Source organism: Corapipo altera, unplaced genomic scaffold (assembly GCF_003945725.1).
Source record: "Corapipo altera isolate COAL_440 unplaced genomic scaffold, ASM394572v1 45, whole genome shotgun sequence".
NCBI lineage: Eukaryota > Metazoa > Chordata > Aves > Passeriformes > Pipridae > Corapipo > Corapipo altera.
In genome coordinates this window covers 23,190,671-23,216,863 of record NW_020884877.1, presented here as the reverse complement: position 1 = coordinate 23,216,863, position 26,193 = coordinate 23,190,671, and the positions used below count along the sequence as shown (strand labels likewise).

The window sequence follows — 26,193 nt, the reverse complement described above, 5'->3', positions numbered from 1 at the left end:
CAAGAAGTCATTAATGGTATCATGCCTGTTGGCAGGATCTACAGGGTGGTGAGCTGGGTGGTGAGCCATCGCCTTCAGCTTCAATGGGAAAGGCAAGAGCTCAGGATCTCTGCAGGATCAGGAAGATCTTTCATTCTCCATCCCCTGCATCTCCCCAGAGAAGTCCTGCATTGCATAGTGGCCATAAGGACATATTTCTTCTCCTAGCAAGTTATATGCAGCATATCCTGGCAGCATATTCTTAGGGAACTGCTGCCAGGAAAAGATGGGGCTGCATTTGCTGCACAAGTAAGGATAAATGTGCCTCTCTTGGGTCTGTTTGCACGGGGCTGTGGCTCTGAGAGACACTTTACATTGCAAATAAGCAACTTATCCTGCAAACCTCCAGGGAGTTTGGAGCAAAGCAGGAGGCTCGGGGGCCAGGAAAGGGGAATGGCAGGCTAAACTTCGAGGAGAGATAAAAGACATGTCATATAATTCTGCTAAATGGTGAAGGAAGGGAAATTCTCAGCGGGTGTAAATTAGCATTGACAAGCAATACTGATTTACACCCAGCTCGTGGTCTGGCCCACAGTTTAATCAGCTGAAAAGCATCAGCATCTGAAAAGGAGGGTGTTGTTTAGAGAGGCCTGTGGGAGGAGCTGGAAATCTGCAAAAAAGAAGAAAGTAAATTCTCCTTGGTAGGTAGGGAAGAGTTTATGTTGTTCCCTGGGACTGATGCAGAGGCAGAGCCTGGCCAGCTGCACCAGTTCCCTGTCAGGACTCCCACTGACTGGTAGCAGGCAACATGCTGCACTGGACCTTCTGAGGACACATCCCTCAGCTGAGGCAACTGGCAGGTACAGTCCTCAGAGGTTTTCTGCAGTGTTAAACTGCTAAGTACGCCCACACTCAGAGGAATGGGAAGTGTCACTGCCTGTGGCCGTCCCTACCTGGCCAGGACTGCTGATGCTGCTGTCACCCACATTTCCTCATGCCAAACCTGCCTCTGCCAGCAGTATGCCAAAGTGCCTGACAGCTTTGGGATGTGACCAAACAAGGCATAGAATGAGATCATCCATCTCCCTCACCCTCCTGAACACCTCCTTCCTCCCCCAGGCCTCTTTCTGATCTCACAGATGAGTTCTGTATTGCTGGCATGGAAGAACTCTGCTCATCCACCTACCATTGGCTTTGGGGAGTGCTGGAGTGGGTTCCAGTGCAAAGTTAATAGACTGAGATCAATAGGATTAGGTTGGGGGATTTTTTTCTGTCTAATGAGACGAGAGCCAGGGTTTATTGCCTTATTGGAAAGACCAGGGCAGTAAGCCACTAGTGCACTCAAAGTTTGAGGCTTGCGACTGTGCTGCAAAATAATGTCTTCCTGGTACAAGGAAGGGAGCAGAAACTTCTGACATGCAAGTTACTCTTAGAATTAAGGTGTGATTTATTTCCTCTGCCCTGTGCATTTTAAGGCTTAGACTGAGACTCTTGGGGCAATCTTAGAACAAGGAATTAGGAATACCTTCAGCAACCGTGAAGGATCCAACTGTATGGGACTGGTTTTCTGCTGTCTTCCTGGGACTGGTGGAAGCAATGTACAGGACAGGGGAAATGCTGTGTTGCTGTGTTCCCTGTTGGTCATGTGTTGCTAGTTCAGCCAGGAGTATTTCCACCATGAAAAAAATCCAGTAGCATGACTCAGACCCTACAGATCATGAGATCAAATCATGTGTTAAATGATGATGTTAAAAAAAGGACTTGATTTGGTTTTTCCCATTAAGTGTGACTTGGCTTTTTACCTTTACATCAGCTAACTCAAGCCTGAGGGTTGGCTCTGCTTGGTTATAACCCTGTGGGCTCTGTCTCCAGCTGTGATAGGGGAGCAGAGTGGTTCATAGTGTTACAGACAAGGGCAGGATCTGTCGATCAGATGTACCCTACAGGTTCACAAGTGCCATGGGTGATCTGTCCCGTGAGAGGACTTAATTGCAAATGGGAGTTTCTTCCTCCTGAGAAGGAATCATCCAAAGCAGCTTTGTGGTCAACCAGGATGTTGAAAAAAGCTTGGCAGATGGTGGGTGCTGCCATCTCCTGAGATGCTTCACATCTGATGATGCCAAGCAGGTCCATCTTGGACACTTGATGAGACTGTCACACTGAGTCTCCAGGAACATTTGTCACACAACCACCATACTCGGCCTCCCTTAGCTGCAAGATGAATGCTAATCCTCTCAAGCTCCAATCCTGCTGCTGCATTGTCAGCAGAGCAGTTGGAGCAGTATTTTCCAAGAGACTGAGTGGTAAAAGGGGGTACAAACAAGGAATCAAGAGGGAACAGAGGTCACCTTGAAAGTATACTGCTTGAAATCAGTGTGCTGGAATGCCTGCCCTTGGAGGCAGGCTGGAAGCATCATGTCATCGTAGCCTTTCTGAAGGAGGAACACAAGGAGAAAACCATGCTGTGACACAAGAAGGAGAAGCTGCTCAGACTAACAGAGCAGCCAGAAAAAATCATCAGAGGCACTGCTGCCAAGTGCACAGGTGTGTGGAGCACTGTGGCTTCTCAGGTGAAACCTTTCGTGTCAATAAACCACAGCTCCCAAACAGCTTAAAAATCCCACAGAAAGAGAGCCAAGAACACTTGAGGCCTTAAGTGAGTCCATAAAATTTTGTGAATAGCTTTCCCATTGCCATGACACTATTTTGGAGCCAGTCTGACCAAAATAGAAGTTCACATGAAGTTATAGTGATTCCTACACACTCCCTGGTGGAACTGTGTGTACCATAGCTGGATGTTCCCGTAGTGATCAACAGATAACTGTAGACAGATTCTTCTCTGGCACATGTGTACATTTGGGCTGCTCTGACCAGCCAGCCCTGACACTGGCCAAGGCCAGTTGTTTTTCTGGAGGCAATGGTAATGGTGGTGAAGCTGCAGAATGATGTGTGCCAAGCAGCAGCCACAGATGGGTTGTATTAGCTTGTGTTCAGTGCCGTGGGATGGAGGAAGAGTTGGGGAGGTAGGAAAAAAAATCCTGAGAAGAATGAAAAGAGACAGTATCGTGTGACAAGGCAAGCACCTTTAACACAGCAGAATTTAATGCCATTGCCTGTGCTTTCAGCAGCCCCTCAACCCTGGGATGCACTGGGTCTTCAGAGGTTCCCCATGCCAAGCTGTCTCTGAGATTTCAGGGACTATAAATACAGTGAGCAGACTAGAGAGGTTATTGTTATCTCTTTATTACCTGTTTTTGGAATTGATATGGCAATTGTTCCTCTTGTTAGCAATCCTGATCTGCTCTGTGGAGCAGACAATGAAAGTAGTGATAATACTGTAAACTCAAGGAAAGTTACATGCAGCTGTTTACCCTAGGAAGAAAAAGAAACCCAGGAAATTGTACTGTCTTGGAGAACTACTGTGGCTGTACCTCTCCTGCTGCAATTAACAGACACTATATAAGCCCTGTTCCTGTTTCAGCTGCTATAACAGACAAAAAAAAACTCCAAACCCCCAAGAAATATAACTGCAGTCACCTTATCATCCTGCTGCATCAACCAGTTTCTGCAGCACAGCTGTGGTTAAGAGAACAGCTAAAAAAGAAGATACAGCCAAGGCACCTTTATTTTTCTTATTAACCTTTAACTTGAAAAAATAAACGTATCTGGCATTCTTTCCCTTGAGACTGCTGGTGTTCTGCTAAGCAGCTGAAGTGATGTGCATGACGTGGCAGTAGACAGATCATGCTGTGTCCATGAGGTTTGCTGTATCAGATAGCAGAAAACTCACAGCGGTATTGTAGCTTGCTAAAATCCTTTATACAGCTCTTTGAAATGTGCTGTTTGCATCCATCTGGCTGGTTAGATCTCTGAAATAGAAGGGAGATTGTACTCCAGAATAAACTAACCTCTGTTCAGTGGTGCATTTTGCAAAACCTAATGCAGAGAAAGTAGAGTAAAACCTGAAGGTTATTTAATCTCGTATTTCAAGATGGAGTAAGGTGTCTCCAGTTACTCCCCTCCCCTTGAAACAGGAGTTTGGTGTGATGGCTATGACTCAGAAGTTAATTTGCTTGTGACTGAGATGATGTAAAAGTGGAAAGTGGAAAATGTATCAGTCTCATTTGAAGCCTCTGATCAAGGCAGGAGAGGCCAGACAATAGCAAGCTGCTCTCCACCATTTCATGGAACAAATGTCCTTCTTTGGTAAGTCTGTTGAGCAAATCTTACTACAGTGAACTCTGCAAAGCAGCACCAATAAACCTACTCAGCCCTGCCAGATTTGGTGGCCTCTTTTCCTGAGGCCTTGCAAAGCTCTGTGATCCCCTGTCCTGATGTCCCTGGAGTCCTTGAACATTACTGGTCTTCTCCACAGTGCTTTTCATTAGCAGTGAGCTACTTATCCTGTGCCTGCCTGCTTCATCCTCCTGACACTTTGTCTGGTGCTTTGCTGGGAAGGTCAGCCAGGCAGAACGGTTCTGATGTGTTTGGGAGGGAATAATTTATCCGTCAAGCTTTAATCCTTGAGAAATAAGTTCTTGGGGGGGATTTTGCAGGAAAATTGAGGTTAGTGGCAAGTCTCCAAGCAGGCACTTATCAGAATAGTGGAGAAGTTGATTAAACGAATCACATGGCAGAAAATAAGCTGAGCACACGTTGCTTTAGTCTTATGCTCACTTAAGGCGTGAGGCTCATAACCACTAGTTTTCAGTCCCTGAGCCAGGGAACGGGCAAGTGTTGCACAGACAACGTGACTGAAGAGCAATGATATGCCACAGTGGCAGCCAACACAAAGCTCTGTTTTGCTGTTTGGCCTGGAATAAGTCAACATTGGCCTGGACTAGAATAAAGCCTGAGCTTTGGGGAAGCATGGACAGGACTGCCTGGAAGTACCCAGTTGGGTAAATGAAGGTGTGTAGCCTCAACCCACAGTGCTCACATACATTGTGGAGCAACACAGAACTGGCAATTCACTGCTTGATCTTAACTGGAAGAGAGCAAAGGATGGATTAGGACTGTTGTATACCTTCAGGAGGGGGTGAATTAGGACCCAGAACTGGGTCACCATGTCAGAAATCAGCATTTACTTCTCACTGTTCCCTCACGCTTCTGTGACATTTGCTAATTTCCATACCTGGAATCACCTGCTGTAGCTACAGACTGTAGTTACAGCTCTGAGGTGGTGGGAGGGCAAACTTTCATGTTGCTGTAATTCCCAATGTTTCTTTGTTGGTGACTTTGTTGGTGTAAGACTGCAGGTAAATAGTCTGTATGTACAGTGGGTCTGCAAGTGTGTGCTGAAAGGTCATCTTTAGGGTATCAACCGTAAGCATATTAACTGAGATTTTTTTCTTCTGTCTCCATCTGGTGCTGTCCTCCAGCAGACTGCTTAGAACATGCTTGTGCTTGTATTACTTGGGAGCTGAGTGTATAGGCACATCCTTTACATTATGGGGGTGTCAATGGCCTGACAAACGCAGGCATGTGAGCTGAAACTATGACGCTGTTGCTTGTGTGCCCTGAGGAATGGAGCACAAGAACAGGGAAAGGAGGGAGAAACGGTGTTTCCTGGTTACAGGCCAGGTACAAGTTATCTGGTGTTTTAGAGAGACCACTGCTTTTTTCCTGCTTCAAGTATCCCTGCGCAGCGGGAAGCAGGCTGTGCCTCAGCACAGCCAGTCCCCCTTCACAGGTCATGACTCGGGCAGCAGCTGGGCAGGGTGCTCAGGGAAATTAAGCTTTAGCTAGCTGATGTGCTGTGCACAACCCTCAAGGTAGTGACGTGGGGGAATGGGTCAGTTCAGAAGAGTTCATTAGGAAAGAGGTGGTCCTTCCAAGAATGGAGTGACAGGGAAGAAAGGTGCTGCTGCCCCAGCTAGCTGTTATGAGATCACTACAGCTGCCCTGTAGGAGTGAGATGAAATGGAAATCACTGATTTCTGTCGCTCCCTCTCACTCCAACCAGGGCACCAGATCCCCTTGCACACCCACCTGTGCATCAGCTACATCTGCGTACACCTTTGTTCTGAGCTCTCCTGGAAGTATCAAAGGCACTTCCTGTGTCTAAAGTGTTCTCTTAGACCAAAAAATCATGTTTTAGAGAAAGAAAAGTCAGCTCTGTTGGGTGACAAATATTAAAATAAACTATTTGGAAACGAAATTCCCATCTTCTTCCACTTAATCCAGTACATTTTGGTGCCTGCCTATGTGTCAGCAAACTCTGCACGACCTCTGGAAAGTCTCTGTCTCCTGCTGTCTCACAGCCAGCTCTGGCTGTTCTCTGTCTTCTCTGGCTCCTCCACTCTGCAAACCTGCCTCTGGCTCGTGCTCTCTGTCCCTTGCTCTGCCTGCCCCACTGTGCCCACAGGAGGTTTCTCCCAGCTGGTCCTTTCCCTGAAAGTGACTTTTGCCATCCCACACACATCTTCTGGAAAATCCTGCCCTGGAGAGCAGCAGCAGGTCCCTGCTGCCTGACAATGCTCCTGAACACTGGCACCTTCCACACCCGCTGAGAAAATGGGCCTCAGCTCTCCTGCAGGGCAGAGGGGTGCCCTCACCTGCTGGTGGGTTTGAGGCATTCCCCTGATTAACAGAGGGATGCAACCCCCCGCCATGTGGTCTGTGCTGTCACTTGAGCAGGCAGAGGCAGAGTGGCCACTGACAACCCATGCCTGGCATCACTGTAGCTGACCTGATACAGTGGGGTTCAGCACTATGAACCTGGCAGTGAATGTCCACCTGAAAAGAATCATGAGGACAAAAGTCAATTGTCTTCTCAGTGCTGACCCATCTCTTGATGAAGGGAGCAGCCACAGACAGATCCTACCCTGTCATTTCTGTTCCTCTATTTTCTTGCTCTTCTCCTGACTGCTTCTGCCCCTGCCTGTGTGCTTTCTTCTCTGACCCCCTTGCTCTCACACTCATACACACAGAGCCTCCCTCACATGCTTTCTCTTCAGGCCTTACTGTATGTAGCTCCCTGCCTTGGGCCAGGGCAGCTTTATTCTCAGCTCTCACTACAGCAAGAGCTGTTTTCTCTTTATACTTACTCTGAAAGCACAGTACCAAAAGTACATGGTGGCTTTTAGTCCCTTGGCAGTGACCTGATCACAGACCAACCTGACAGGCCATGGCATCTTTTATTAACAGCACTTTCTCACAGGAGCCCTTTGGCACTACCAGGAGCCGTGTTCCCTACTCAGTGACTGGCTCTCACATCATATAATTCTCTCTTTCTTGACAGATTATGTTATAACCTATGATCACAGAAAGTCCTGATCCTCACGTTTCTCTGCTGTCACCTGTGGGCTCCTCCAGAGCCGTGAAGAAGGGGGAACTCCAGCCCCACCATGACAAGACTGGGTGAGAAGTGCCTGTGAACAGCCACACTTTGAGAACTAGTTTTAATTTTTATTTTTAGCAGTTATGAAGGAAATAATGTTCTCCATTCAGCAGTGAACCAGAGGAGCAGCTCTGCCTTCCCTCTCTGGGATTAGATTAAAGATAGTTTCATTAATGCGGGGAAAGTATGCTAATTTGAGCCATTCTAAGCAAGGGATGAATGAAGCTCCCAGCACGTTACCAAGATTGGCTTCCAGGCAACACACTACCTCAGACTTCCCCTCAGATGGAAGGTGTCTGTTGGTGTATCTCATGATGAGATGCCTGAGGTGTCTTAGCCTTCAGGGAGTAACGAACCTCTTCATTCCTGTCCTGATCAAGGTGGCTGTGCTACCTGAATGGTTTGCCACATGTGGGGAATCCAGATGCACTACAGAACAAACAGCCTGGGCTGTAACTTATATGGTTCTGTCTTGTTTTACCAAGACCTCTTCCTGTGTGTTCAACCTGGTTGGTTCCTGCCTGGCTTATTACTAAAGACTGATGCCTCACCATTCCAGCTCTATCTTGCCCTTACAAATCTCAGGCTAATCCCATATTTCCTCCCCAATCTTGCTGTCCTTTATGTATGGCTGTCCTTTATGTATTCCCTTTGCCAAGGAAGGGAGTGGACTGAGCTGTAGCAGACACTGGTGCCTTGTGTGACTGCTGGCAAGTCTAGGAGGCTTAAGTCCTTGTGAGAAATTTGGAGTCTCTCCATTCAGTATAAGGGGGCTCCATCCACTTCCAGCGATGATGCAGATACTTAGCTTTCATCCTGCTGGCCCAAACTAGAGTCTGAGGATTTAATTCTCTGCTCTGAACACGAGATTTAGTCACTTAGATTCCCTGGTCCTTACAATACCGAACACAGCTCATAGGAGCAGCCTTGGAAAGCACACCTTTCTCTTTCTGGGTCTCATGGAGGGTGATCATTTGGGCCTGTGGTTAAGGAGTCAGGATGGTGCATGTGTGAAAGTCCGTGAGGTACCATTGTCTCTGCACTGGGAAGGCCTTTGGCAATGCTTGGCTGCCCTATGCGATCAATAAACCATATGCATCTTCCCTGTGAAGGGTGAATCAGAGCAGTAAGGGAGCTGCAGTGTGACTGTCAGGCATGAAACCACCACCTTTATTTGTCCTCCTTGCTGCTTGGGTCTTCCAGGACACCTCAGTGTTATGTGATCCTTTTGTACCCCAGCCTCCCCCTTAACCCACACACTCTTGTCTGCACCCCCTTTGAGGGCAAGAACCTCACTATCTCTTGTAAACCTGCCATCTCCTGAAGTGCTGCAGTGAGAGTAAGCTGGGCCTGCAGCAAGCACTTCTGAGCATTTGTCACTGGAGTTGAACCACATTATTGTGAGGGAATTGCTAGGTAGGATAAACTTCTCCAAATTCAGATGGGTAGTGTAAGGCCACTGTTGGCTTGGCTAGAGAAGAAAAAGATTCCCTGCCCCAAGCCCTGTGGCTCATCTCCTAGTTATGCTGCTCTGTTCCTACGCAAGCTGTTGGTGTTGGCTTCTGCGTTCCCTGGAAGCAGACCTGCTGTTGCATCCTGCGAGTCACCACCAGGCTGCTTCAGTAACTCATCTTTCCTTCCATTCACAGGTCTTCTGCGCATGGCGACTCCACCCATGTGAGAGCTCTCTTATGTGAGTCCTCAGCAGCACACTGTGCTGTCTGTGGTCTGTGGACACTGACTGCCATCTAAGCAACACCACAGCTCCCTCCTCTCCCCCTAGACGCCACTGTCTTAGAGCCTCCATGTGCATTTGCTATGACATACATCAGTGTTGATGAGAGACAGGAACACTGCCGGGTGATCTCGAGCTGCCAAAATAATCAGCTCTGTGCACAACATGGCTTAAAGGATTTTTTGGTTAGCAGCATGCATCCACTAAAGAACCTAGACACTCACATTTTTTCTGGGGACTTCCACACTCTAGACTACTGCCACACGGCCAAGGCACCTTTGGCCGGTCCTGTGGAAAATCGGATGTATCGGAGCGTGGAGAACCTTCACTGGGCAACAGTTGCCGACTCTGGGCTGTATTCTCACTGCCGGAGCCTGGATAACGAGATCATCTTTCGCTATAGAGGCACCAGTCAGTGGACAGAAGGCTGTGTGGATGTGGCCCCAGTACAGAGCACGTCGGACTCTCTGAGAAACTTTTCTCTCCGTGCTAAACAGACGTCTCAATCGGCACAGAATGTGCTCCTCCCTCCCTTTGCCAAAGTGCCTCAGTGGCTCTTCCCTTCTGCAGAGGAAAGAGCCCTACATGGGGATGCCAAAAAAGAGCTGAAGGAGAAGCTGAGGCTGCACAGCAGTAAGGTGGCAGAGCCCTGTAAGCCAGTGCGTCCCCAGGTGGCCCTGCCTGACCTGATGGCCCAGGAGTTCTTTGAGTGCCAGGTGTGTCGGCAGTGCAAGAACGGTTGTGCTGTCAACTATTGCACAGTGTTGGTGGAACACACTGCCCTCAGGCACAGCCTCACGGGGAGACAGGGACTGTGCTTTGCACACAGGATCATCAGTCCAGAAGACATCAAGCAGGAGGCTCAGAGGAGACTTCAGCTCCGAAGGCAGAATAGCTCCCCCAGTTTGCCCCTTCAGCACACGGGGGAAAGCCATGAGATGGGCAAATCCAGAACAGCAGAAACCCTAGAACAATACAGTGGGGAAACAAATGGCAAAGTCACACTGGGACAGAGCAAGAAAGGTCGCTGTAAAGGGAGGCTCTACATACCCACCTTTGAGGAATTTAAGCAGATGAGAAGAAAGGAAGGAAATTCATCTGCCAGCAGCAGTGGGACAACTGAGTGCTTGAATAAGAGTCTGCCTGCAAACCAGACACTGGAGGAGGAAAAGAACGTCTGTCCAGAAGCTTTGGGGACCAAAGCTGTCAATGAATCTGCTGTCACAGCGGAGGATGATGACAATGTATTCCATGAAAACCACACCTCTGCTGGCTTTTCCCAGTATCCAACCACATGGGATGGTTTCAGGATGAGCAGTCCTGAGCTGAAGGACAAAACCTTCCAGACCTCTAGCCCAGATACATCGCCAGTCCCTGTTTGCTCCAGTCCAATTCCACGATCACCTTTACAGGCAGTAGCAGTACACAGAACTGGGCAGGAGATCTTGAGTGATGAGCAGCAGAAAGGAGAGACAAGAAAATTAAATGATGTCCTCCACCTTGCAGGGCAGTCCCTGGCTTCTGAAGCCCAGTCCTCTTGCTGTTCATCGCTGCTCTTAGAAGCTACAGACTTATCCAGCTATGGAGCTAAGCTACAAAAAATGAAGGATGAATTCATAGGTTCAGCCTTGGAACTTATTAAGAAAAGGTAACATGCTCCATGGGGTCACCTGAAAGCAGTTCCCTTGTTAATGATCTCGTCTTTCTCCTGATATGTACATTTAAGTCCTGTAGCATAAATGCGTTGTTGGCAGAGCTTTTGATCTTAGAGTCTCTGATAGCCACATGGACGTCTTTAAGCTGTTGAGCTTAAACTCCATCTTTGCGTAGGATTAAACATCAAAAAGCATTCTCATCTAGACTTCGCCTTTTTGTGCACCTTAATCCTGTAAAGACACCAGCCATTAGTAGTTCTGACACCCAAATTCCCACCCGTTTTATTTCTGCATTAAATTGTTGAAATGTCTTTTTTTTTTTTAATCATCTGTTAAAAGTAGAAGGCAGACGAGGGATACAAAGTACTAAAATGATTCCTTTGAAGAAAGATGTAGAGTCCGTCCTACCACTGCAGGACATGAATTTAGACAGTGTGACATGCAGCAACAAGTGCTTTCACTTGCTGCCTGTATGAAATGAACCAGCAAACAAGAGCAAGGTGGCTGCTATGAGTCTTTAACCACCTTTTGCAGAGCCACACAGCAGCGAGTGAAAGCACTTGCAAATACTACCCTTCTGCCAACTCAGTGTAGGCAGCGAGAGAAAATGGTTTTGTAAAGTCTTTCTTCATCTTCTCCAACCATGTTTTTCCCCTTATCTGGGAAAGATGTCCACAAGGACTGCTTTTTCTCTATCTTGGTTTTGGACGCTGCAGTCCTGTTACCTCCCTCCTGCCAAAGAGAAGTGGATCCCTTTCTATGCAGAGTGGCTCAGTAGGAATCAGCAAAGTTCTAGAAGCTAAGGATTTGGGGCAGTTATCACCGTCTTATCACGATGGGAAAAGGCTGATGGAAAAAGGAAGAGTAAGTGTTGGTGGAGTGGTTTATTTCCATGCACTTGGCTTTCATAACTGGCTTTGCCAAGAATTGCATTTGACTTGTTTCCCGGCTGCTTCTGCAATCCACAGATCAGTGTGTGAAATGCCGGGGCATCAACCTTGTATGCTGTCTTGCTATTTCTGGAATGCATGGGCTCTGAGACTGGACTCAGGTTTTGGAGGAGATGATAGTGACTTCTGCACAGGAGTGAGAGTCATCTGAAAGAATTTCTGTGGAGCTGAAGCAGGGTGGCAAGCAGAAATACTTCTGCAACTTTACATTCCAAAGGGAAGTGGGTGGTGTCAGAGCCCTAAATGCTTCCCTCAGCTGTCCAGCCCAGCCTTTGTGCTTTTTTTCTAGAGTATGAAAACCCAAAGAAGCAGATGAGAAAGCTGTAGTATGCAGCCATTTTCATTGAGTAGATTATTTTTGTCATGGATGTGAAATGAAATACACAGCCTGGCACAAGCTGTGAGCAGGAGTGTAGGAAGAGCTGCCTCCATGCAGATCAAAGGTTTGACTAGTATCTGGAGCCCAAGGTGAATGCACAGCAAAGTACAGGAAATGGGTAGTGCATAAGATCTTTCTTCCCACTACTCTCCCAACCTCCAAACACTTCCTGCCTGGGGCCTCTATGGTTTCAGTGTGGTTTCTTTGCTTTTAATATCTACAGTGGTTTTTGTTTCTGTGAATGTGTTCAGTCTCCCTAGTTGGATATATTAAAATCTATGAAGTGATTTTATTAACACCAAAATGATAGTTGATCTAAAAATGAGAATGACAGTAGTTCCAGTATGAGAGAGGTTGTTTCATGTGAAGGAACCAGCCTGGCCTGTTTATTTTCCATAATGATAACATCAATTAATGGTAATTGTTATTGCCAAAGCACTGGTTAGTAGGAAACTTGAGTTTCCTTTTTATGGAAATGTCTCATTTTTCCATCATTTTCACCTGAGACTGTAATGTGCCTGAATACTCACAATTCAAGCTGATTCTCACTGCAGAGGTGGGAGACTTTTTGTCTGGATGTTTTGGGTCCTAAATTACGATTGTTGACATCCAGGCCACATTTTTTTAACTTCTAAATGAAATGAGCTGAAAGCTGAGGATTCAGTCCCATTTCCACTGATACTGAGCTCAGCAAGCCCTTGATAGAGATGTTGTGATGGAGTGTCATAGAATAAAATACCTAAAATTGTCTTCTTTCTAGTAGTTCTATGTAAGTGTCACAGTTTTACAAAGCAGTTTTGTCTGTAAGTTAACTGTCTCCCTGGTAATTCATAGTTACTTAGTTAAGACTCATTCAATTAACTTAATATTTCATCAGTGAAGATTTGATTTTCAGTCTTGAAATGATGGCAGCTTTAGGCCCCTCATTGGTCACTGTATACCTTTAATTTAGGTTGTAGCCCTGGCTGGGAAGGGGTGTTGAGATCTAGGTGGAAATCCTGTAAGCATTTCAATATATAGTCCACTTTCTGAAATTGTTAAATGGCAAATTGTTCAGGATAAGGGTATGCAAGGACCAGGGGGGTTGTGTCTATGAAATGGGGGGCATGGTGACAGTAGAAACCTGCACATGGAAGCAAGGGACATGACTAAGAAAGAAGATTTCCTGGAAAGAGTGTTGATCTGTATTTGGGATGGCACCAGGGTAGTGGATAGAATACCAGCTTCCCATAGTGGAGGACTCCAAGTCAGGAAGGGAGGTGACAGCAGGGAAGGCGTGCACAAAAATGTTTCCATGAGTCAGAAGGAGTCAGGAACATGTGAAAAGGGCTGAGAACTGCTGGCCTGAACAATGATACAAGCGTGAAGAGGCCCATAGAGACCATGAAGGAAAGTAGGTGCATTTCCAGTTGTACACCACACCCCTGGTACTTCTGCTTCCATGAGATTCAGAGATGATGACCCAGAGGTTTAAAAAGACTTTCAAAAAGAACATATCCTCCCTGTGCTGGCCCAAGTGCATCCCCTGTTTTGGGGGAACAAGAAAAACTGACACCAATCCCAGGCATAAACTCCTTTTCCAGTAAGTGGTTTGATCCCACAGAAGGAAATATGTCAGAGTCCCCCCCTTCTGCAGCTCTGCTTGAGCAGGCAATGGTGTGGACCTGTTGGCAGCACAGATCTCTGCCAGGAAGAGGGGACTGGAGAAAGGGGCAATATCCTGTTTTCTTGGCAATGTCCCCTCTTCCTCCTAACCAGAAGCAAAGGTAAAAGGAGTAGCCTGAAGCTGTGGTTCTGCAAAACTGCTTATATCCTCCCTGTTTTGCCCACATCCCTCTTCCATGAGTGATCCCTTCCATGAGTGATCACACTCCTGGTGAGTGAAGTAGCACTTGCCCCAGCAGTAAAAGCAGGGATGAAGAAATCTCCTTTCACAAAAGGTGGGCTCTGCATCATTGCCTTTTTTACCTCTCGCTGACTAGCCATGGGGTGGGTTGAATTTCTCAGTCTCCAGTGATGTTTCCTTAGTTCAGCTCTCTGGATAGTATTGGCTCTTATTCCCACTGCAAGTCATGGCTGGAGATTTTTTTTAAATATTCCTATTGGGTTATGGAAACCACAGTAAGTGGTGGCATCTGGTCTGCAGAGAGCTGCTGTCAGCTTCACTTAACGGAGCAGTAATGTCCTGGAGTACTTCCCATATTTAAGTGGATGATTTTGAAGCACTGTAAAAATGACAAATGAAAGCTCAGCATCTCTCTGAGAGTCTGATCTGTGTGGTGGTAGGTGGTGTGATCAAGAAGATAATATTTCAGTTGTGAGCTCTGCTACTGACCTTGGACACATCCCGTTGCCTCTCTGTGCCCCTTTCTGTGTGTTTGAACCAGGAGTGGTTTGAGCAGGAGCAACTTTTGGAAAGCTGTGGTTTTCCAGCAGTAGCACATCGTCCTCAAGCGTCTTCTTGCTCCTTAACCTGTGCCTCTCCTCCCTTGAGTGTGCCCAGCTGAATTGTTCATACTTTACCCAACTCAGTGAAACATTTATGAAATGATCTGGCTGGGAATACATGAGGTCAGGTGTATTTTTTAAACCCATATAATTTCAAGACTGATTTTAGATCGTAGCCATACAGACATTTACACTGGGCTGAATGAGTGGCACCCCAAGCGTGGCTGGGGACAGGAGGGAGGAAGGAGGCAGGAACCTCTCAAGCCAGGCCAGGCCGGGCCACAGCCTTGCTGTGTTCCTGCACTGCTCTTACTGCAGCCCTGTAAGGGGGCTGGCACAGTCCCTACTACGCACTGCTTGGTGACAGTGCTGATGTTGGTATCCCCTTTCTGCAGGCTGGGCAGTAGAGACCTGGAGGGTGACAACAAAAAGTGAAAGCCGTGAGCCTGCTGTTGGCACTGTTGGCGTTGCTGCGCAAGCCACGTCTAAACTCTTTTTAACTGGTAGTGTCAGAGGGACCTGGAAGCATAAATGGGGGAAGATGAAAAAGCATCAGCTGGAAAGATGCAAACCAACTTTTCTGGCCTGACAACAGAGACGGTTTGTGTCCTGGGAGATTTGTTCCCTCTTCAGCGATTTCGGTGTTGGCTGATGGTTTGTTATCAGAGCCAACTGTCACTCACTGTAAGGAGAATGCCCATCTGTCTCATGTGTTTGCTTGTAGCTGGCACTGTTGGAATTGCACATTAGCAGTATGACCTATCAGTGTAAGTTGACAAGTGAAGCCTTTAAGAAGAAGATTTTTCTCATAGGAGATTTTTGTTAAACATAAAATGTATGCATAACCTGAAATATGTTCCAGACTTTGGCTTCCTGTATATACAAGCGTCCATATCCAGTCCTCACAACCTTGCTTTGTAAAGGGATCCAAGTCCATAAAAATAAAGTAAATCAAAAATAAAAAAAAAATTCTTCCAAGCAGGCTTCATTATGCATGGAAATAAGGTGTCTCAGAGAGTCTGTTAAAAAAAAATGTATCACAAGAAGTATCACAAATGACAGCCTGTCAACTACTCTGTCAAGTCAGTGGTTTTGCACCAGACTGTGTCTGTCTGGAGAGGTGGTGGTGTCTACAGAGAGGGGAACATGGGGTTGGAACAGGCTGCCTATATCGGCCAGATGAGGCCCTTGTTAGCTACAGACAGCCACGAATAAGGGCATCTCAGAATTGCCAAGTGAGAGCAATAGACTCTGCCAATCTTTTCAGGTCTCTTAAGTGCACCAAAAGGCCTGATCCTGAGATCACTGAAAGAAGGGGGTATCTTTCCAGTGGTTTCAGTAGGCTTGGGATCATAAGAAATGAAAAACAGAGGGAAAGCTCCTTTAATCCTCTAATCCCTTCAAAGTATTAGGGTTTTTAGCAGGTTTTCTTCCAGATGAGCAGTATGGTTTCTGTGTTGACAACATCTCTTTAAATAGCAGCAAATATGGCTATGGCCTACTTAGAAGTTTTTCTGGTCCCTATGGAGAACTTCATGTTTTATGGACACAAAAATGCCCTGTGAACACCTAAGAATTGATAACCCAGACTGATGTTGGCAAGAGCGCAGTTGCCCAATTTGCACTGTCTTAACTGAACTGTGCTTAGAGCCCCTAAAATGCGTATACAGCCACCCATGCTGACCAGCCATGATTCCTGCCTGCACTTGCCCTGAACTGTTGCAGATGGTTGTTAAAACTGGGGCTTGCTGCTCAGTCCTCAGTCAGGAACAGCAGGAGAACTGCATCCATGATGTTCATCAGAATCTGCTTCTTCCCTTGCAGCTGCAATGCTGAGACTGCTGCCAAATCCCCCTCTAAGGGACAGTGTGATCTGAGGGAAGCTGATCTCCCACCTCCAGAGGACAGCCAGCAGCCCACAGCAATGTCCATGGCAACAGAGACCTGGGAGAACAAGCCAAGCAATGAGACAGCCAGCGCCACTCCACCTGCAGGGAATGTAAGGGAGAGGAATTCACCTCTCATCTTGGGCACGTGTTCAGGACTTTTTCCTCATTAGAAGCTCTGAAGGATCCCTTGGTTGTAGGATCTGGGCAGGCTGGGAGCCTTCGATCTGAAATCACACCAACTTCCATGAGTGATTAAACTCTGTTAGAAGCATATCTAGTGCCTTTTTTATTACAGGTAATGAAACAGGAGTCAGTTTTGTGCCCCTGCCTATGTGCCACTGCATTTCTTTCAGGAAGTTCAGCAATAATGACTTCATGGCTTCCAGAGCGTCTGGGAGATCAGACTCCCTCCTAGTTCCCTCCTGGTCAAACTGCTGATGTCAGTAAGGCATGGAGGATGGAGTTGTGGATCCTGCACCACCAAAACATTCACAGAGCAGAGGCAAGATAGCTCAGAATCCTGGGGACAGGCCCCTGGCCTGGGCTGTGCTGTTGACTCCTTCATGGGTATTTGACAGCCATGATCCAACCCCCTCGTGTTCTCAGAGCTACACAACAGCAAAGGGAAAGGGGTTCTTGCTCTTAGGACTGAGTAAGACAGAGGGACCAGGGGGAACAGATTCCTTAATGATCTTGTAGCAGAGCTGCATTTACAATCCCGCTACTGATGAGTTGCTTTTCCTCTCCTTTGGCAACTAAAGTCCAGTGGGTGCAGACCAGGTGCTGCTTTGACCACAGCCTTGCTCTAGACTCTTTCCTGCCTTTCTTGCAGACCCCCAGTCCTGGCTGTCGCCGATCCAGCTCCGACATCGTCCATGAGAGCATGGATGGTGCCAAGGCCCAGCGGGAGTGCCGGCTGCGGCCACACTTCAGTGACCCTATGCCAACAGACTCGGTGAAGAGGAAGCAGCTGGAGCTGAAGATCGCGGCTGCAGCGCGGCAGCACGCGCAGAAACGCCGGCAGGAGCGAGACTATGGTACACACTCTGCACTCTCAGAGGGGCTGAGGGGTCAGATGCTGAGCCTGCTGTGCTGCTGTAAATATGGAGTAACTCTATGACCTGGGGAAGGGAAGCATTCTGGGTTGTACCCAGGCATGCAAGAAATCAGGATCTACTCTGCTGCATCTCTATCTCTGCATGGCAGGGGAAGAGGCAGACCAAATAAGTTCACAGGTGTGGGCAGTGCAGGGGTGACAGGCTCCAGGCTTCACCTGGGAGCCATTTGCTTCTGACTCTCACCAGTCTCAGCAGCAAAACAGGGAGGGGAGGCAGCTCAGAGCCCTGCTTCACCAGATGTAACCTGTCCCCACAGGATTCCTCATGGTGAGAGATCCTCAGGTGAGTTCTGCAGCTGGCAGTACCTGTAATGATTTGTGTCTGTTCTCAGGTCCAGTGGTAGCAAAAGCCAATCTCGGCCATGGTGGCAGCTTTGATGAGACCCGCCGTGCCCCACGTGGCTCCCTCCGCTCCAGACACCACTGGAGCAATGTCAGCAGCCTGAGCACAGACAGTGGGATTGTTGGCGTGAATGATGCCCGGGACGACCTGGATCCCAGCAAGGGCACCCGGACCAAGTCAGCAGATGTGGAGAGGGCAGATAGTGGCATTGGCCAAATGCCAGCCAGGAAGTGGAGGAACAGGGCATCTGAAACACTGAGCTCCCTGCAGGCCTGGGAAGCCCACCGTCCCTGCACTGACTGTGGAGAAAGGGACCTGCCGGTGGAGACAGATGTTCAGAACTGCAACCAGAGGCGGGCTGACCTCTGCGAGAAGTGCCGCAAGCGCAGGACAGAGCGCAAGGAGTCTGTGCTGGAGTTTGTCAACACAGAGGCCAGCTATGGAGAGGACCTGCGCATCATTAAAGAGGAGTTCTACCTCCCCATGCAGGCAGCCGGGTTGCTGAGCCAGGAGCAGCTCCAGGGCATCTTCAGCAACATCCAGGAGCTCATTGACCTCAATGAAAACTTCCTGGAGATACTTCAGGAAGAGATCGATCAGGCCTTTGACCAGGTATGAGGTTGTGTGCTCTAAAGGGGCTAGACAAGGCAGGCAGGAATAGGTTTTGTGTCAGTGGGGCAGCGTAGGTGGAGCAGAGGAGCAGGAGGTAGGATTCCTGGGTTATGGTCATCTGTCTAGTCCCTTGTTCCCTCAGCTATTGTAAACTAGTGATTTCAGAAGCTGTGTGCCAGGTGCTGGCCCCACTCTCTGCTGTGGTAATGCCACTGACCTCACAGGTCACCAGCAGTCCTGCTCATTTATCCCATTAACAGGACCTAATGGTCCCATTACCAAAGTTAGCTCTAAGCTGGTTAGCCTGGACGCTGGTAAGAGTGTGACCATGGGGGCACAGAGCTCAGCTTGGTCAGTCTCTCAGGCCACGCTCTTGCAGCCCTGAGCTGACTCGCTTCATGCTGGCTTGGCTGTGCTTGCCTTGGCTTGCAGTTTACTGCAGCTTGGCTCTAGGCTGGCTGCAGGGCCAGGCAACACACGCTGCTCCCTGCTCTACAGCTCTGTGTACTGGCTGTGTACCACCCTATGCACCCTGCCTTGCACAAGGAGCTTTCCTGCCCCACTAGCATGGTGGTCAGAGGGCAGAGAAATCGAAGTAAGACTAGAGCAGCAGACAGTCACTTCAAAGAACATTTAAACAGTTCAATACCCTCTTCTCTTCAAGAAACCAAACCCCACTTGTTGCCGTGTCGGTTTCTCCAGGATGTTTTGCTCTCTAGGAAAACATCCCTTCTCTCCCTCTCTGAAACACTGCATGTCAGACTGAGTGACACGTGTCTCAGAAGCTGGCAATTTGGACAACCACTCGTGCACCTGGCACAGTGAAGACAGATGTGCACAGCCCGTTTGATGGTCCCTGTGAATAATTTGTTGAGGCAATGGCTTCTACAAACAGCCATGGGTTTCCCCATCTCCTCCATCTTGCCTTGGCAACCAGAGCTCAGTACTGTACCGAAAAGCTGCCAGCAGCCAGAGAACTGCTCCCTCTTTTGCTGGTGAAATGAGTAGTGATTGCAGAGCATGTCAGCAGCATACACCTTGACAGAGTTAAGAGCATTCTGTGGCACCAAATTCTTGCTATTCCCATAATTTATTATGCATCCAGAAATCAGAGTTTACCATGGTATTTTATTTTTCCCTCTCGGCATCAAAGTAGGCCAGTAACACAACTGAAGGAGACTGCTTCCCAGCCCGGCCAGTTGCTGGGAGCAACTGCAGAAGTTGTTAGGTGCCATGTGTGTTACTGAGTTACAAGCCTCCCCTACACATTTGCTCCTGAATGCTCTCTGTTAATTTATGCACTGCCCCAGTACACCCTCCTGAATAGGAGGCTCACTCTGGCCTTTGAGCCCCTGCTCTGGTGAGCTGGCTGAGTGCACAGGAGGAGGGAAGACAGCTCTTTGTTGTGGAAGAGCAAGCAGTTAGACCAGCTTTCCTTCCCCTCCCCATCCACTGCTTCCCTGGAACCTGCAGGGACTGCCTTTCCACTAGGAAGGGTGAGCCCAGCTCCACCTTTGGTCTGGTGCTCACCAGATCCTGCAGCAGGGTCATGCTGACAGGACTGAACGCAGGCTGCGTGGCTGTTTCTCCTGAGCTAACCAAGCAGGGGATCTATTGCATCCTTGCAGGGGGATGATGACCTGATGACTGTGTGCATTGGAGAAATATTCCTAGAGTTTGTCAACATGCTGCCGGCCTTCCAGACCTATTGCCTCCAGCAGTCCTCCTCCGTGAACATGCTCAACGCACTGGAGAAGGAAAAGGAGTTGCTCAGGTGAGAACGTGGCTGTGTTCATCCAGGCTGTGGGGACAGAAGGGCACCAGGCTGAGTTTGAAGCCCTTGTCAACCCAACTAGATCAAAGTTTGATGCTAACTTTCTTCAGTTATCACTCTGTTAGGGTGAGGACAGTAATGTAATCTCCAAAGAATACTGAGTTCTTGGTATCTCCACTGAGGCAACCAGTTGGTCCCCAGCTATGTTTTGTGGTAGCTGTGTCTGACCACTGCACTGAACTGTCACCAAATAATGCTCAGCTGAGAACAGCTCTCAGTCCCTGTGCCAGAGTCCAGGCTGGATTTCCACTGGGGAAAGCCACCATGAGGCACACATGATTTGAATTTTTTTCCCATTCCTAGCCCCAGTTTACTGGAACGTCAGGCGAATAATTTGTCTTTCCACTGCTCATCTTAAAATGATGACAGTACCAAATTCTTGTTTAGAGTGCTGTGTAATCTGATGTTGAAAGGTGCTACAAATTAATATAATCTGATATAAAATGATGTATGTGCCTCGTGTCTACATCAGGGGGTACCAGGGAAAGATCACACCCTTGCTATTTTATGATTTAATAGAAGGCTGTTAGGATGCCATGTGCTGGTGTCCCAGGCACCTCATCATGGTTCTGCAGCTGAGCACAGGTACAGAAATTGTTGTTGGTCTCTGAGAAGACAGAATTCACAAGGTTGCAAAACCGGGGGGGGCTGCAGTGCCCAGCAGCACCATGCTGTTCATTTGCTTCTAGGATTGCAGCATCTGCTGGCAGAACAGCTGCCATTTCGTTCTTTCTTCTTAAATCCCTGCAGAATATTCCTCAATGTCTCCCAGAATGACAACACAGCACTGCGGCGGATGAACTTGAGGTCCTTCCTGATGGCCCCTCTGCAAAGAGTCACCAAGTACCCACTGCTGCTCAGCAGAATCATCAAGGCCACCACCGAGTACCACCCGGATCACGGCAGCCTGCGGGAGGCCAAGAGCCGCATCGAGTCCCACCTGGAGCACATCAACATGAAAACCAAGCAGGAGGGGAACACATGGACCCTCCGATCCTTTCGCCAGGACAGCAAGAAGAAGAGGGAAGTCATTAATATTGAGATGAGAGAAACTGCCCTCAAAACTGTTGGTTGGCTGCGGGAGGAAACGCGATTTGTGATGGAGGGGTCTCTGCAGCTGGCCCAGCCCCCCGATGGCCAGTGGGTGAAAAAAGGCAGCAAGACCCTGAAGTTCCAGAACATGCAGGTTCTCCTCCTGGTGAACATGAAGCGTGTGTCTGAGTCCAGCCTGGAATCAGCCGAGCCAGGGCCTGTGAAGGATGCCGTGCTGGTACTCATCAGGGACAAAAATAATGGGAAGTTCCATTTGCTCAGGGAGCCCTTGAGGCTGAGTAATTGCATTGTCTCTACTGATCCCGACTGTGACGACACTTTTGAACTCATTGAGATCAGGAGGGAGGCGTTTGTGTTCCGGGACAGCGACCGGGCACGGACTCACCACTGGTTCAGGCAGATCAGGCGGTACTCCAGGGAGCTGGGCTCCTGGAAGAAGCGGCGGAATGCGCTGCCCAACATCATGATCAGCACTCCTCACACCAGGCCCTGAGTCCTGCATGGGCTGACTTGGCTTGACCAATGTCATGTGCAGAGACCATCAAGAGCCTCAGTGGCTTGAACTTGCTGTGCTCTGTGGACAACACAGGGAGGAGTCTGACCCCCAAAGACTCTTAACAGCACTGGAAGCACCACAGCCTAACGCTGGTCTCCAGCCTCAGGACTCACAACCAGTTTGTGACTCATGTACATACAGAAATGGTCTCCCCTCGAGGAGCAGATCACTGGAGGAAAATACTGTTGATATTGCACTGCAGGAGAATGATGTATGATGCTTGCCATTGCATGGATCGTGTTGAAAGCCAGTCTTGATGAGGGAGGTTTCCACTACTGACTGTATTTCATCAGCATTAGGTAAAGTCAGGGTCAAAATTAGGTGCAGTATTATGCAACAGAGGATGAAAGTTGGAGAAAATTATGTTTTCCACCACTACTCCTAAGGACTGTATTTCATTATTCACCTCTGTATATTCAGTCAAAATACTTGTTTAAAAAGAAAGGCCTTTCATCTTTAATCCACATGAAGTAGGTGTCAATTTGCTCAGATTCAGCTGCATGCACACAGCAAAAAAAAAAAAAAGAAAAAGGAAAAAAAAGGCAAAAAAAAAAGGCAAACATGAATAAAAGGAGTTTTTGCTCTCTGACACATACACCCCACATATGTGTAGAACCTGTGGAAGAGCAGCATACCCCCACCAAAAGTCTGTTATTTAACTGACTTAGGGACTGGAACATAATGCTGCATCTGAAATATCTCAGAAATATATGTAAATATAGCTCTGCTACCACTGATAGTGAACTTAAGAGTTTGCAATTATTTAAATTATGTAATCTAGTGTATTTCAAAATTTAATTGAAATGAACAATTTACCTTGTATTGTAGAGTAACATAAAAGGTTTTAATAATTATGTTTCAATTACTTTAGGTGGGTGTTTTTTTAAAATATTTGTACTCTGGAGTATATCTTTCACATGTGGGTGGCATTCAGGTGAACAATCTGCCTACGTCTACTCTGTGGAGGGGCTACTCCTAATGAGACTGGGAGAACAGTACAAACCTGCTACTCTAACTCTCACTAGACAGCAACAGACTGGCACAAAATCTTTTGCTCTGGCTGCAGTCCTGCCTGGGCAGGTCAGGTCTCAGCACACCAGACGTGAGAGCCAAAACTGAGGGCACAAAGCACTACCCCGTGAGGTCCAGCCTCTCTCAGTTCCTCAGCAGGGAAATGACTCGAAGCTGAACAATAGTGAAAAGGTAAACTGGGTTTAACCTTTTCAACCTGACATTACCACTGACCGCTGCCTTGCGATTACAAGATCAGCAAAATGTCACGCTGTGACTTACACAGCAAAGGCCAGATTTCAGCCTGGGAGGCAAAATTAAGGAAGCCTAAATATTGGTTCATGGATCTTGGAGGACAGCCTGTAAATGTTCTTTCAGGCCTGCAGGGTAAAGACAAAGCCAATCAGTATTATTCACTACCAACCCAGTATTTTTGTTACAGGCATTTTATTTTACAGGAGGATTCATACAAGCACATTTGTGTATTTCTCCAGAGATCAACCAGCATCAGTGGGCACTGCATGAAGGCAGACAGAAGCCACCTTCATAAAGGTAGCCTTAGTCTTGTGAAGTCACCAATGACACAATCCCTGAGCAGGCCTCAAACTGTGCCCAGTGCTTTGTCCTCTGGCCACAGCTGCCAGGGCTTGTTACACTGCTCCAGGCACTGAGACAGAGACCAGCAGTGAGACATGCTGTGTCTCACTGTATTTTCTCTTCATCTGCTGTATTTTCTTTTTATCTGCACCATCCAGCATTCTGGTGCTTCATTTTGTCCTAGAGGAAATGGAAAGATTTGCATCATCTGGAGGGTGCTCAAGACGTGAGGGTGGCTGCACATAGCTGAGCACTATAGTGAGCAATAGCTGTCAAAATGCTTGTCAGGGCAGCAGCCTGGCTCCCTCAGGTGAGCTGGAATTCCCTCCAGCTATTTCCTAGTTGCTAGACAATAATTGTTCGTTCCCCAAAATACTGAACAGCCAGTGAAGAGCATGAGGCATTGCTTTAGTTTGCTGTTTGTTTTTCACAGAGATGGATGCCTGAGCAGAGCAGCTGCCAGAGGAAAATTTCTCTTATGCTGTCATGACAGATCTGCATCTATGAACCTTCAAGCCCCATTCACCTCACACGTAAAAAGCAACAGCTTGTAGCACCTTTGTCTTCCCTGCCAGGATCGCAATGGCGCCGCCATCTTCTCTTCATTACCTCCGGGGCAGCTTTGACAAGGCAAGGCATAGGTACAAGTAAGTGTAACAGATTAATTTATCCAAACAGCAAGTGGCTTTCACAGCCACACAAAGCTGCTGCTTTCTGGAAAGTTTTCAATTACTTTCCAGCACAATGATTTTCTCCACATCAATTCATGCTCGAAACCAGCTGTGGACTGTTTGTACAGTCATATCTTTCAATCAAGATACCTTCAGCCAGCCTGGCTGTTCAGAAAGGTTAGAGAACAATAAGTATACGTAAAAGGTCTGATATTTAGCATTGAGCTTGTGTTTGGCTGATTGTTCAATTTGTTAGATTCAGGGTATTTCTAGGTATCACAGGAAGCACCTGCCTGCCGGGCTCCAAGTTATCATGGCCTATTTCCTCTGAACCAAGCAAACTGTCCCCAGAAGAGGGTCCATAAATAATCACAGGGTGTTGAGTTACAAGCAGGACATGTACTTGGTGCTGTAGTCCTGTCTAAAAAACCTGTGGCCAGGGAACAGTACGAGCCCTTTGATCTGGGACAGCCTGCTAGGGGAAGCAACAGTGGGATTGTTGAACCTGTCAAACCAGACAGAGGTTGTGCTTCCAACACACGTGCTCCTTTTATGTATCCGATGTGTACACAGCTGCTTGGCTGCCTGTGAATTACAGGTGTTGAAAGGGAACTCGAGCATGGAACAATCCCTATGGCCCTGGAGAGCCCATGATGTGGGGTGAGGTGGCACAGGAAGGGCGAGGAGTGCCAGCACACTGACAAGGCAGTAGATTTCCATAATCCTTAGACACCTTTCTGAACTGCATGATCCCACTCCTGGGACGTTCAAGGTCTTTCAGCATCACATGTACGTCTTACTTAGCAGCCATGGAGATTAGTTGTGCTGTATTTTTCCATTTCTGATTAACAAACTGACAAAATGCTATTATAACCCAGGGTACTTGGGAACAGGGTTGTCTGTAAGCCAAGAAAGCAATTATTTGTTCCAAACTCCATCATATTTTTATGCCTTTCATTGTCATGGCTGACAAAATACTAAGATTACTTTTCAAGACTCCTGCCCACTGAACTTACCCAGCTAGTACAAACAGACCTTTCTGGATGTACCACGTCACAGGGAATAAGAGAAAGTTAGTTACTCCCTTGATTTATCAGAACTCAAAAATGACCTTTAACAAGAATTTAGTATAAGCCTTACTGGTCATTTACCAGGAAAACAACAAAAGGCAGTCTTTATTTATAGAGTTCGTATAGTTTTGAGTTCTGAAGGCAGACACACAAGAAGACAAAACACTGGATTAAGAGCCCCCTGTGAGCTCAGGTCCCAAGGAAAGAAAGAATAGCTCCTTTATGAGTCACGAGGCTGGGTGGGAAAGCCTGAAAAAAACATGGGGAGATGAAGAGCAAATACTTTAGAGGGCAAAGACTTCTGCTTTGTTGAACAGAGATCTCCTTTATGATGTCCTTGTACATCCTGGTTGTCCTTAAGAGAGGCGTGGATGGGGAAGGGGCGTTCAGTGTGGGTCTCCACTCTATGATCAAGAACACATCTGAAATGGAGCACCAGCTTTGGTCTGGCAGCAAGAAGCTACTGTAGCTGTCACTGAGGACTGAGAGATCGACCTCAGCACATCCCAAGTTCTGAAAAGAGCTCCAAGACCATCTCAGATCTCCTGCCTTCACTGCACGTGAATTTGTAACACAGCAAAAATCCCAGGAAAGCAGATCTCCAGCAGGAGATTCTGGTGAATCTTGCACTCTCCTGCTTGTCCCTGACATGCTCAAAGGGAAAATAATTTAAATCTTTGAGAACTATATCAAAGATCCCTTCAGAGCTCATGGATGAGGCAGCTGTAGTAACTCTCATTTTGTGATGTCAGCTGTGTCTCCTCTTAAATGCATATGGGGGTGAGATTCACCTGGAATTAGGTTGACATTCTCTGACTTGAAATTGGAAAAAACCTGAAACCAAAAGCAAAGGAGAAAACTGTCCTCCCAGAGATCAAATAAATATTCAAAGCTCTCACTGTCATTGTTGAGTGACCTGTCACTACAGTGGAGTATGATGGAGCTAAAAGTC

General features: G+C 47.5%; 1 protein-coding gene across 11 annotated transcripts in view; it reads left to right on the top strand.

Annotated features, from left to right (window-relative positions):
- The window catches only part of LOC113944302, a 53,908-nt gene that overhangs the window by 22,024 nt on the left and 5,691 nt on the right, over window positions 1-26,193 (top strand). The window contains exons 1-10 of one of the 11 annotated variants that reach the window (XR_003526633.1): window positions 7,229-7,341; window positions 8,971-10,704; window positions 16,313-16,487; window positions 17,210-17,414; window positions 17,827-18,449; window positions 20,078-20,223; window positions 21,034-22,191; window positions 23,346-23,455; window positions 23,685-23,810; window positions 23,934-24,147. Coding sequence is in view for 5 of the 11 variants with exons in the window: in XM_027637252.1 (XP_027493053.1) it covers window positions 9,140-10,704; window positions 16,313-16,487; window positions 17,210-17,414; window positions 17,827-18,449; window positions 20,078-20,223; window positions 21,034-21,829 (3,510 nt within the window). In the remaining 6 variants the exon portion in view is untranslated. Of the gene's footprint in view, window positions 1-5,652; window positions 5,672-7,222; window positions 7,342-8,970; window positions 10,705-16,312; window positions 16,488-17,209; window positions 17,415-17,826; window positions 18,450-20,077; window positions 20,224-21,033; window positions 23,090-23,345; window positions 23,811-23,933; window positions 24,148-26,193 lie in introns of those variants that run through there. The other 10 variants (XR_003526632.1, XR_003526636.1, XR_003526635.1 and 7 more) reach the window with 10 other exon arrangements.